Below are 13,643 nucleotides of genomic sequence, written 5' to 3'. Positions count from 1 at the left end.
TGATATACCAGTAGCAGTTCTGTTGAGAGTTGGTATATTCAAAGCATGGAGTCGCATAGTAGTCGATCTTAGAGAGATAGATTGAGCAGACAGATGTCTTATTATTTTAATAACTTCTTACAAATGAGCTAGAAGCAGTTGAAACGAGTGTGAGTCAGTTTCTTACCGCATATCCCATTTCAGCAAACACAGTAAGCTGGGAAACTCCTGGGAGAAACAGATCCTAAGTTTGGGCATAACTTGCTGAGTGACAGTACTTTCTCTGCTGGGAGTCCCTCACTTAGGAATTCAGCTTCTTGGGCAGCTTGCCAGTACTTTCAGCTTAATAATTCGCAAGTTGCCTTTGTTTTTCCTACCAGATTTAGTCTTGCTTTTTCAGGATCAGCATCTACGCTTGTTCCAATAATAGGTGCTTATGGAGGTCTTAATTATATAGTATGTAAATGTTACTGGAACTTGGCATTTCAGTACCAGCATGGTGGGGGGTTGTGATTTGTGTAGGTGGGAGTAAAACATTGTTTCTCTTAATTTGTCAACAAGAGATGGGCTCGCCTTGTGTCTTCAGTTTTTCCAGGCTATGATGGCAGAAACACTGATGCTTTACTTACTTGTCTGTTGCAGTGTGCTCTTCCTTTTGGTAATTGGAACAGCCTATTTAGAAGCTCAAGGAATTTGGGAGCCATTCAGACGACGCTTGTCCTTTGAGGCATCCAATCCTCCCTTTGATATGGGAAGACCATTTGATCTCAGGAGAATAGTTGGAATTTCATCTGATGGAAAGTAAGCTCTTACTTATGAATTGGATGTTTGCAAAGTAGCATTTCTCACCAGTATATGTCACTCTTGTAAACGAGGCTCCTAGCCTCACAACTTGAACAGATCACAGGTGCAGCAAAAATTTCTATGGAATTTAAAACAACTGATGCAGAATGGTCTTTCAGACTTTATTAGCTTGGAAAATACATGATGGATAGTTGAATAGTGAATAGTTGTTATCTTAAAACTAGAACATCAGTTGCAAACATTCTCAGAAGCTGGTAGATATATCTTGATACTATATAGGGATTGCGTCTTATGTTTTTGTATTCAGGAACAGTTTAAGTGGTAACTTAACTACTTAATGTAACACTAGTATGTGGTTCTGCTTGCAAAAGCCATCATTTGTGCAGTAGTATATCATCAATTGATATCGTGCACATATATTGTGCACTTGAGTATAACTCAGCAAGCAATGCATCAAAGCAGTCCTTGGATAATTGCATACTTCTATGGAAGCTGCTATGCAATACTACCTAAATGTAAGAATTATGTAGAAAATACATAAATAGAAAAGAGTGAAGAAATTGTGATAAAGGAGGAAGAAAATGGGAGCCAGGAAGATGCCTTTGTGGAATGATGTATAAATTACTGTTTTTCAAAAACAGGGATTGTATATCAGTTTTGTTGGTCTCTGTAGCAAGGAGCTATTCTTCGATAGCAGGGCCTGTTAACATGCTGCTTTAGAAATAACTTACTTGTCTCTTGATCAAGTTTTAAGGCCCAGTTTAGCACTATACACTTATATTTCCAGAAGCTATGTTGAATCAACCTTTTAGATGCTACCTAGAAACATTAAGAGCTACTACTATGCTTTGCTAAATAGGTTGGGAACTGTGCAGCTACATTTTACTAAATATTTATGAGAAGTAAAAACAAATTTGATCTGCTTCCAGCTTGAATGCACTTGGATCAGATTCGAACCACAGCTCTTCCAGAGGAATCTATGGACCAGGAAGTTCCTCATCACGATCCAATGCAGGAAGTAATAAGCAATGCAGTTCATCTGTACACCTGCACAGCAATAGAAATTCAGTCGAAGTTGAAAACATGAAGTATAAAAACAGTTCAAATGTTGCTAGTAGGACTTCTATGCAGGCAGGTTCTGCACAGTCAACAAACAGAGCAGGTTCCCTCTTCCTGGACTCCAGTTCTGCAACTCAGAATCACACAGCAGGCAGGAAGTCCAGAGGTGGAAAACAAAATCTGCACTCAAACCAGCAGCACGCACCAGTCTTACTAGAGCAACATTCGTCACAGCCACCAGCAGTGCCTCACCAACAAGAGCAGCAGACTGAAAACTCCCTGCCGCAGCTTCCTACTCCTTCACATTCAGAATGTGCCAGCAACACGAGGCACAGCTCAGAGGATTCCGACATTGCTGCTCTTATAGAAACCATGGACAAAGACTTTGATCATCCAGAATCCCCTTCCCCAGATGTGTTTACAGAGCAGCCCCCATCTCCAGTAGCAAAAAACAAAGGTAATAAACTCCTACTTCACCCAATTAACTCTTATCTTACGAAGTGTGTACATATAAAGTTGTAGGTGCTGGGTGAGACAACTCTCTATGGGAGGCAAAACAAGAGTCTCTGTCATCTGTTTCCCCCTCTATGACATTTATGCACCTCTCTGATCGAAACTTGTCCTTTGTGCACTTCTTATGTGAAATAATTCTCTTTTTAAAAAATGGATTCAGTAGAGGCTTTTGAAACGACCACACACTTTCCCTGTTCCCCGATAGCAGTGGCTATTTGAATAGGATTTCCAGCAACTTAAAGAAGCGAGGAGAAGTGTCAGAGAATTTCTACTAAGCTGTGCTCATATGCAGAGTGGTGGTGAACTTGCTTTCCTCATGCTAATGCTCCTCTTGTTTGTTAAGTCTAAGTTGAAAGATTAATTCGGGGGTGGGAAGTGTTTTTGGCTCCAAGGACCAGACCCAATGACTTCAGAGAGTGAACAAGGTCATATGGTAGAGGGGATCATGGTGCTGTTTGTACTACATACAGCTGGGGTGCGGGAAGTGATAGAGGAGGAAGAAATGTTCAAGAAAGCTAGTAAGTGGTTTTGTGTCGCTTTTCATGTACTTTGACTCCTGAGGATTACACTCTTAATATCCATTTTTAGGTAATGTAACCCAGAGATAATGGGAAGAAATGTTTGAAAAACAAACCCTGAAGAAGCACCCTGAGTTGTGCTTGACTTATCAGAATAATGCTGTAGAATTTTGAAGTATTCCTGTGCTTGAATGACTTTTAAAAAGTGATAATACGTGGATAAACACGTAGGGTTGTATCCAACTCTGTCCATCCAGAAGAGGAGCAGACTTCCAGTTGCACAGCAAGGCTTCACTTTCTCTCTCTGCAACATCCTCCCAGACCTTCAAAATCTTCTCCGGAGGGTTGGGGGGGGGCTGCAGAAGGGAGGAGACGAAGGTGCAGCCTTGCAAGAGTGAATGTTTGCTCACACAGTGTTGAAGTCTGGCTGTAGAAACTTGTAAGAAATTGTTGTGTAGCAGCCAACTCATCCAATACCACTATTCTGTACTGAATGCTTTAAGACTAAAGCCTGCTTGCTAACACTAATAGAAAATACAGGATTTCTGAAGGAAATAGATATGATGCTGAAACCTAGAACCTGTGCAAAATGTATGAGGGTGTGTGTTAAGCAGAAGTAATTGTTAGTATGTTTAAACAGATTTTATATATGTATATAGCTTTAATTCTATTTTTGTCAATGTTTAATTGTATTTTAATGGTTGCTTTTTCCATATTTTTAGTTGTTCTTGTTTTTATCTGTAAGCTGCCTTCAGTCCCATCAGGGAAAATGTGGGGTATAAGTAATGTTAGTATTAGTTTGTGGTGGGGGTATATACTCTGCATTTTGCTTTCTTCATAGTTATATTTTATAGGGATTACCAGTAACATACCAATTGTGCAGTAGTTCCTTTGTTCGCACATTGTAGCCAGAAAGCTAAGGGAAACTGCATATCATCAGTGGGCAGTATCTGTAAAACACAGTAAGGTGTGTGAAATCCCTTAGACTTCTTAAATTTGATACCACCAACATCAGAAAGTGGCTCTGAAATGAATTGCATCCTGCTTGAAGTAGTACAGCTGACCTGGAGTGCGGTGTGCCAGGAATTTTCCTCCATTGAAGTGTACTGGTACAATTCCTAGTGTATGATGTTCCTAGTGGACTTTGTCCCAGGTACATCAAGGTGATGAAAAGCTGTTGTTCTCTATAGCTGTCACAGATCACAGCTGTTGCTAATTGGAAGCTGCCTTTAATACCCCAGGGAAAGGAAAACCGTTTCAACGCAAATCTAAACCCCAGAAGAAGCGGGAAGAAAAGGAGAGAAGAGGAAAGGGAAAGCAACAAGAGGACGAACTGAAGGATTCTCTTGCAGATGATGACAGTTCTTCAACTACCACAGAAACTTCCAACCCCGACACAGAAGCACTTCTGAAAGAGGTAGACTTTTTTTTTAAAAAAAGGGGGGTGTCAGATGAGAGATGATGGGTCTGGGGGTTTCATACTTTAAACTCGCCACTATATTTATGCATTAAGAGATTTAAACTCCACTTCTTCCCCACAAAGTGTCCCCCATAAGGCTGCTCACAAGAATTGTTAACAACTTGGTAATGGAAACAACTCAAAAGCAGAAGCAGAAAAAAACCCCCACAATGTACCTAATCAAACTCCAGAATATTAGAAAACACAGCCACCTAATTTGTAAAACCAAAAGCGCAATGAAACAATGCTGCATTTATTGAGCATTGATTCAAGAGAAAAAGCCAAGCAAACCTCCTTGAGCAGGAAGGTACACAGTTGGGTTGAAAAAGTCCTGTAATGCATTCCTACCATCTCTGAAGGCAGCAGGATACAGAACAGGACCTTCCCAGAAAACCTCAGTGAACGGTCAGAATCATGTGGGAGAAGATGGCCTTTCTCAAAACACCCAGCTCCAAACCATTTAGCAATGATGATAATCAAACTTTAAGACTGGGCTTAGAAACAAACTGGGAGCCAATGAGACTAAACAAAATTAGAACAGCAGCATTTTGTACCAGCTAAGTTTTCTGGTCACTTTTCAAATGCATCCTCATGTAGAGCATACTTCAGTAATTCAATCTGGATTTGACCAGGGCCTGTGTGGCAATGGCCATATTTGCCTTCTCCAGGAAAGGCGCACACAAACTTGAAAATGTGTCAAAGCATTTCTGGCAATCTAGGAACAAGGCCAGAAATGCTTTCTCCAACCATGAAACTATTTTTTGAGGGGAGCACAACCCAAGAAGTTGAACATTTGTCCTCCAGCCTAACCTCCTAGGACCTGCCCTGCATTAAAAAACCAGAGCTAGCACAACGTGGTACCCGGCTCCTAGGCCCATCCCTGTTACATAGTCTAGAAGGATACTGTGACTGATGTAGAATTACTTCATGAAATTACACATCTACCATTTGATTTTTAAAATTGAACATTTGGGAGCAAAAGTAGACGAGATACCAAATGTGTGGTTTAAAAAAAAAAAAATGTTAGGTGAGGGGGGCACAAAATTCATTGGGACAGTAACATGTGGGGAGGTTTACCCCTTGCCTCCCTTGGTGCAGTCTTGATGAATATTGCCTCTTACTCTGCTTGCTACCTCTACTTGGTAATAATGCATTTAGCATCATGTCTAAGCTGGCCTTTAGATATCCCTAAGTAATTCGTAGAATTTACTGTGCTCTAGGTTTCTTGTAGCACAGCAAAATGAACTGGTAGCTTCAGTTAAGTAACTTAAAGGAAAAGCTCTCTGCTTACGTTTTTAAATATAATTATCAAAGCTGGTTTTTGAAAGAAAAGGGGAGATTTAGCGGTAATGCATATTGTTCCTAGAATTGTTGTCTTCCTCTCCTTTTAATGTATTATTGTTTACTTAATATTTTTATTGGGATTTGGTTGGCTGTTTGTAGGAGCCAGAAAAGCAAAAGGGAAAACAGCCAGTACCAGAAAAACAGGAAAATGAAATCCAAGTAAAACAGAAAAGCAAAAAGCTATCGCTTATCAAGAAAGAAATCCCGACAGATGTGAAATCCAGGTACGCAGAGAACTATGTTAATGCCATCCAAACTGCTTTGCTAAGTAGGCATGAGGAAATAAAGTTCCTGGCAGCAGAACTTTGCATCAGTCAGCTGAGAGAAATGTGTCACACGCTGCAATAATTACCATTTCTTCTCTGTTAACGTGGCTGAAGAAAAGGAAGTGGTAGTGCCTGGGCACAAGAAGAATGATAGATAATAGAAACTGAACAGAAAGGAGAAACCTTGTAATTATGGGAAACTGCACAATAAGGAGCCTGCTTTTTTGTAAGCAAGAAGTTAGACAAATAGACACTTCTCCATTTGTTTTTCCTAACAGTTAAGACAAAGGGAGTCGGCTTGGAGGAGATTAGAGAAAGCTGTTTCTCTTCTGCGCACTTTTATGTATGCAAGATCTTACTTTGTTGGTCAAACTGTTACAAATAATAACTTTTTTGGATCATACTTTTATTACAGTTCCTTTGAGATGTCATGTCCTTCGTCACTCGAAAATAAGCAGCACAAAAGCTTTTCATCCAAGTTGTCTTCTCAGCATATGTTCGCAAATGGGTTCAAACCAAGAAACCTCCAGAAAACAAAAGGTATTCTTTGGCTGTTCAGCTATTAATCAAGATTTACCTCTGAAACTTTAGTTTTAGCTGTTCCTCACTGGCTGTACTTGTGAGGCTGAAGTGCTATATGCCCTACAAACTACAGGTTTATTTGTTGTTTCTTCTTCTTCCTATTAATAATAATAACAATAATAATATTTATTTGCAGGTATCAATATGAAGCTGATGGATAATAGGCCATCTTCACTAGCAAAGTTTTTCTCCAGTGGTTCTGGTCAGGAGCTGGGCAATACCAGCAGCTCAGAAGGAGAAAAAGATTCACCACCACCAGAGTGGGACTCAGTGCCAATTCACAAGGCAGGCAGCTGTAAGTACTCTGTGCATTAATTTAACATTAGCAATTAGCTTATGGACAGTGAATCAGTTCAGTAACAAAGGATTTGATTTCTTTTTCCATTTGAACGCAATTCTTTGTGCTTAACATCAGAATAGCATATGATTGTCACAGAGTTCTTGGCACAAAGGGATAACAGAGGGCTTGTTTGGATAAGATGCCTCTGCTGTCCAACTGCTGTCCCCTGAACTCAGTGCTGATAATAAACTTTTTGTTTTGTGATTTGTAACAAAAGTGGATTTATTAAGCACACTAAATAATAATAAAACTCCTCAAGAGAGAGATTGAGGAGAAAGGATTGTTTCCAGGCACTCTATGTTATACTACTTGGGTGACTTCTCCACTGAGAAAATGCCCCTTGTGGGGGTGCTCCTTCTCTGTACAGGGACTTTTTACCCACTCTGCCTTTGCAGCATCTACAGCAGAGCAGTTATACTGAGTGATCTGTAAGAGTCTGTTTAGGCATTACTACTCCCTTCCCAACTCAGGGAGATGTTGGGCCAGAGAGAGACTGGCAGTGGGATTTGACTTGTACACTTGCCAGGATAATGGGAGGTCCCAAGAGTATCCAAATCACAGAACCTCCTAGTTTGGGTATTCACCTCTTCTTACAAGCAAGGAGTGGGGAAATGTGTACGTATGTCAAAGGCATTTTCTCCTCACTTCAGCACTGTTTTAGTAATGTGCATGAGTGAGAGTTAGGGTTGCCATATTTCAAAAAGTGAACATCTGGACACAAAAGTTGTTAAGCTTTTCTTTCTTTCTTCAAAATCTTAGAAGTTTTTAACTTCTAAATTCCACCTGGACACCATTTTTGATGGACGAATCCCAGCTACGTCCGGGAAATTCTGCATATATGGCAGCCCTAGAGTTAGTTCCTTTTTTTACGGTTAGAAGTGCAGAACTTGACAACTTCAACTTTGCCACTTTAGGTGGTGCAGAATATCTGACTTACTGGGCACCAAACTGAAACTTGTAGTTGCCTGAAACATTATCAAACTTGGAATAAGTTAACACTATTAAAATCTGCTCTCCTGGTGGGAGATTTAATTTGTGACTGATTTATTTATTTATTTTAAAAGTTCGTGAGGCATATCCAGTGCTGCAACGCCCTCATCCTCCTCTCCTGCCCCCTTCAGCTGCACACACACTCGAAATCATTTCCAGGAGAGGAGGGGACCCCCTCCAAAGCAGGGTGTGTGTTTTTGTAGGGGATGGAAATGGAAGTCCCATTGTACCAGCAGAACTCCTGGCGCAGCACTGGATAAAACCACAAGTAACTGTTTCAAGACCACAAGTAACTGTTTCTTTGTACAATGAAGTAACAAAAATAAGATATCTCTTCTTCTGGTTCCCAGCTACTGACAACCTTTATAAGCTGTCCCTACAAACCCTTAGTGCAGATGCTTTCTTGAAACAACGACAGACCTCACCAACTCCTGCCTCGCCATCTCCACCCCCTGCATCATTGGCCTTTGTGCCCCGAAGCACTTATAGCAGTATTGTGAACAACTGCAGGTAAGTTCAGGTGCTCACTGCATAACCAAGCTCAACATCTGAAGGCAAGAAACTTGTGCCATTTTTTTATTTATTTAGCTGCATTACCATTTTCAGTTCCAACTTTCAACAAAAATGAGTTTTTAACTTCTTTCCTTCCTAGTTTATGACACAATCTATTGCGATGAGCCCAAGGTCCAGTTTTCTGTATAACTTCTGTAGGGGGCCAAGATCCAAACCTGGGTCTGAACAGCAGACAGGAGCAAAGGCAACAAACAAAATGAATTAGGATGAGGGTAAGACTCTCTTGATATGCTGAGAGATACATACTCTCATCAGTAGTAGAAGCAATCCTAGCTCACTGCATACACATCTCAGCATGGTTTTAGTGTCAGAAGTGGTGAATAAAAAATGTGGATGTTTTCTTATTCAAAAACTAAAAGAAAAACAAGTTTCAGGACACAATATCTGTGTCAGCCCTTAGTTAGGCTGTATCCAAATCACCAGATTGGTACTAAGCCCATAATTCACAGATTTGTTCCTCTTTAACTGGACCTTTGGCTGATTGACATCAAATGCCTTTTTAAAATGTGTTGGGTAGGGAGGCTTTATTGGGTTATTTTTGTTTTTGATTTTACTATGTATTTTGTATTTTTATATTCTGATTTTATGTTGTAACCACCCTGAGACCTGTGGGTATAGGACAGTATACAAATTTAGTTAATAACAACAACAACAACTCCTCAAACAAGGCAACAGGTGATGTTAGATCACTGCCTTGAAATATCCAAACCATAGCATATTAACTTCATGGCAAAATCCAGTTCAGGTAAGCTCTAAAGAACACCACATCCCTCCCCCTCCTTGTTTTCTTTCAGTGAACCGAAAAGCAAGGTGCTCAGTGGTGCCAAACATAAGGTGGCAAAGACAGCTTCTCTCCCTGGCAGGAATGGAAACCCTACATTTGCTGCTGTAGCTGCTGGTTATGACAAGAGCCCAGGTAAAACACAGGAATCAAAAAGCTATGGCTATTTGAGGGTCTGATTGTTCTGCTATCTTCCTATTCTCATTTAAACTCCATTGTTACAGGTGGCAGTGGCCTAGCAAAACCTTCACCAATGAAGAGCGAGGCATCTGGCTGTATGAATGTTTCACACACAACCGTTGACAGTGACGGCTCTGACAGGTAACTTGAATTAATCCTTTGGAAACAGAGGCTCAACAATGGTGGATAGGGTAAAAAAGCAGCTTTCCCTCTTGCACCCCAGTTAGAAGAATATGTCTATTAAAAACCCTATACTTTGCACATATAAAAATCCTCACTTCATAATTTGCCTATCAAAAAAACCCTTCTGTTTCATGTTATTTTTTTATTTTTAAAAAATTGTTTTAAAATTTGGATGCTGGCTGTTTAGCATAGCATAGCATGTTTGTATTTTGACAATAAAACAACAAAACTGAAATCCAACATTTCCCCTTCTCATAAGATGCTGAAAGCTGGGGACCAAGTGTACACTTCTCAGTTGTGTGGGCATTAAAAAAAATGACAATTTAGTTACTGGCACATACCTGAATAATCAATTTCGGGAATTCACCCTTGGCATTTTTTGTCAAATTGACAGGAAGTTAAAATCATTATTTGTTGTCCATATGATATTTGGTTGTGTTTTGGTGGTCTTCACACTGAAGTGACCTTATTAATGAAAACCTCTTCTCCTCTGCTACACTTAGTTCTGGTTTGTGGAGTCCTATAAGCAATCCTAGCAGCCCGGATTTCACACCCCTCAATTCCTTCTCAGCATTTGGAAACTCCTTTAACTTAACTGGAGGTAAGTTGCATGTTACAGTAGTTAAAAAAAGGAACAGAACAATATGCCATATTTCTCAATTGGCTACCCTGGCCAATCTTTCCTATTGTAATAAGGCTCACTTCCTTTGAAGATGTTTTTGGCAGTGTTATGCCTTGGAAAATAAAGAATGACAGAAAATATTAAAGATACCTTTTCTTTTAACAAAAAACACTATTTTTTTCTTAATTACATAAATAATCACACACTTCAATATACCAGGAGTGGGTGGGTGGGTGTATTTATGTTTGAGATAGATAGATAGATAGATAGATAGATAGATAGATAGATAGATGATAGATAGATAGATAGATAGATAGATAGATAGATAGATAGATAGAAGCCAGATTCTAGTGGCATGCCAATTTATTTCAGTTTTATTGATTGAGCTATCTGTCAGTTACCATGCAAACAGTGGAGAGTCAGGTGAGGAACTTCCCAGTGGGTTGACTGTGCATCAGGCTGCTTTAGAGGTCAACATAATGGAGGGAGATGTAGGTGTCCTCTCCCCAAGGGGAGAAAAGAGCAGGGCTTTACTCACCACCCGCATCAGAGGTCTGATGATCAAAGAGATCAAAGGTGGGGCAATGATAAAATAGGAGGAACATGATCAATGGGAAACTATGCCTCAATATATAATCTCCAAATTGTTGTGGGAAATAAAACCTCTCAGCAAATAAAGCATGGAGATTTATGAAATGGTTAGGGGGACTTTTCTGTAACAGATGTCAAAGTTCAGTGTTTGTCCCAAGAATTGTATATTTGAGTTTATAGAGTCTGGTCCCACAGAACAGCAAAAACAAAACAAAACACCATAAAATCAGTAAGCTTTGTTGGGGCAGCTAGTGTTTAAAAATGTTCAAAGGAAGCTCTCCTATTAAAAGAATTATTCCTCAGATATGGTTGCTCAGAGCAAGAAACAGAGAAGGCACAGCACCACAATGATCTAGTAATGGCAGTCTTTCACATAAAAGGTCGGAGCAAACACTGGGTCATTCAACTGGATTGCTGTATGGGCAGCTCTTTCTCACTTAGTTGTGCTGTTTAGCACTTGTGTTCTGGCTTGCAAATCAGGCTAAGCCAAATGCTGGCTCAGCATGAATGCACGAATATATGGGCCCCTAATATGAATTTGCAGCTGCCTTACTTCTTCCTGGCCCTTTTTGCTGCCACACTGTGCTGAGCCAACACAAAGTTTGGCTTTGCATGTTTTCCAAAGCTGGGATCATCCTTAAGCCCTCTCCCAATTAGTCTTGCACTTAGTCTGAAGAGCTCATAAGCCTGCATTCAGAGAACATACTAAGCCAGAAGTTGGCTTAGCCTTGACTAGGGCAGGATATGCAGTCTTCTGCTTCCATGTTTGTGTGTGTATAGCTGTTGATTTCATCTATGAAAAATAATATTGTGCATAGGTTTTGCAAGACAGAATGTAACATGGATGTTTTGTCTTATTCTCCATTTCCTCAACTTAGAAGTTTTCAGCAAGCTTGGGCTGTCACAGTCTGTTTATAGTCCAGATGTTCAACGAAACTGGACTGAGCTTAGTAATGTTCCTTCATCCATCTGGGACTCCTCAGCTACAGATCTGATACCTCCCTGGCCCACAAGTTCAGGATCCCCAACTCACACCACTTCAGTAAGTATATGAATATGTGTGTGTGTGTGTGTGTGTGTATGTATGTATGTATGTATGTATGTATGTATGTATATTACTCCATATGGTGCTCACTTTTTCCTGGTAGTATTGAATACTTGTGTGTCATAGCTCTTGTCCTTATTTTGTTTTTTATTAATATAGTCTATCCTTGGGAACCCAAGCGGCCTGTGGTCTACCACCACCACTCCGTTCAGCAGTTCCATTTGGTCAAGTAATTTGAACAGTAGCCTTCCTTTCAACACTCCAGCTAACACGTTGCCAGGTATTGATCTTGGGAGTGAAAACACTCCTCCACCAGCTGCTGCTGCCCCAATTGTTAGCAATCCTGAAGACTTGGGACAAGCATATAACCCTTGGCTAATTTGGAGCCCTGCAATCGGGAGAAGAAGCTCAGATCCTTGGCCTAATGTGCATTACCCACCTGAAAACGGAAATTAAGAACAAAGGGACTGTTGTCCAGATTGGATCATGGTAAATTCTGTAATATGCCTGGAACATAATTTGCAGTTTGCTGCCATTCCTATTCAGACCCCAACATGGTTACAATCTAGTCATACATTCATCACTTTAAAGTCTGTCTTGAGATTATGGTAGTATAAAATTACTGATCAGCTTGGAAAAGTTTGGATGTGGGTTAAAAAATCCCATAAGACGATATTCTTTTTTTCTTTTTTTTACCAACTGCCCATTCTGTTTTTTAAACACTTGGCAATTTCCAAAATGCAGTGATTTTTAACTACCGTGCTTGGTTTTTAATTTCCCCCCAGTATTATGCTCTCAAACATAATTTTTAAGAGCACCTTGTGCTAAAAATGCAGAGTATTTTTTTAAAAAATAAGGCTCTCTTTGTTAAAGGCTCTACGAATGTAAAAACCTTAGGAGCAAATGTATGCGCATACTGTTCAAACTATACATTTTATGTGCTGTTTGTACATTTGTAAACCTGAATGCATTTTTAAGTTGAACTGAAATGTGCATAGCCAATACTTGTGGATGAAAAAAAAAAGATTCCTTGTGCTTTTCTTACCAATACAACTTCAAGTTGTACTTGAAAAATAAAATAATGCTTTTTTTCATTTCTGCCGTATGTGCTTCTGTGGAATGTTTGAATTTTCAAAGATTTGACAGCCTTTCTAGAAAAGTTTTAATATACGTGCTAATCATTAGTGGCATTTCAGGACAGGCTTTGGAAGTTTTGTTCATGGGAACAACAGTCCACCTTAAGCACATTTGTTACAAAAACAGTTGGACTATGGTGAACTCTAGTCCCTGTGAACGTCAGCAGCACAGGAAAACATTGTATAAAAATAGCCATGCCATGCAAACTAAATGGCAGCTACAGTGTGTTTGCTGGCAGTAGGCTTGGTGACAGCTGTTGCAGCACATCTAGTCTGCTGCTGAGTCACCAAAGAAAAACTGTAGATGTATCCTCTTTTTACACACACCACACAGTCCAATCCTTTGTCCTTCCAAAGTGATGCATTCTGCACAGAGCAGAATCATAGAACTGTAGAATTGTAAGGAACCACGAGAGTCATCTAGTCTAACCCTCTGCAGTGCAGGAATTTTTTTTGCCAACGGGCTCGAACCCATGACCATGAAGGTTGAGAGTCCCATGTTCTGTTGACTGAGCTATCACAGCACAATCAAAATCACATGCAAGATCACAGGTTTAATTATGTTAAAATTCTGGATATCCTGTCCTAACTGAGACAGTATAGATATCGATAGATGAATAAAGAACTGATTTAAGTGAAGAAGAGAAGAGAGTTTATCTTCTAGAATAAACTTTCACA

At 39.9% G+C, this 13,643-nt stretch overlaps 1 protein-coding gene across 1 annotated transcript in view; it reads left to right on the top strand.

Moving 5' to 3' along the window:
• TMEM131 (transmembrane protein 131) overlaps positions 1-12,923 on the top strand; it is a 73,935-nt gene extending 61,012 nt beyond the window's left edge. The window contains exons 30-41 of the mRNA XM_081907753.1: positions 622-780; positions 1,713-2,299; positions 4,115-4,290; positions 5,776-5,900; positions 6,358-6,482; positions 6,661-6,819; positions 8,205-8,364; positions 9,222-9,343; positions 9,433-9,529; positions 10,075-10,172; positions 11,663-11,826; positions 11,989-12,923. Of these exons, the coding sequence (XP_081763879.1) occupies positions 622-780; positions 1,713-2,299; positions 4,115-4,290; positions 5,776-5,900; positions 6,358-6,482; positions 6,661-6,819; positions 8,205-8,364; positions 9,222-9,343; positions 9,433-9,529; positions 10,075-10,172; positions 11,663-11,826; positions 11,989-12,285 (2,269 nt within the window). The 3' untranslated portion in view covers positions 12,286-12,923. The remainder of the gene's footprint in view (positions 1-621; positions 781-1,712; positions 2,300-4,114; positions 4,291-5,775; positions 5,901-6,357; positions 6,483-6,660; positions 6,820-8,204; positions 8,365-9,221; positions 9,344-9,432; positions 9,530-10,074; positions 10,173-11,662; positions 11,827-11,988) is intronic.
• Positions 12,924-13,643: the final 720 nt, after the last annotated feature.

The sequence above is a fragment of the Podarcis melisellensis genome (genome assembly GCF_964234715.1).
Source record: "Podarcis melisellensis genome assembly, chromosome: 4".
NCBI lineage: Eukaryota > Metazoa > Chordata > Lepidosauria > Squamata > Lacertidae > Podarcis > Podarcis melisellensis.
This window is presented reverse-complemented; position numbering and strand designations above follow the sequence as displayed.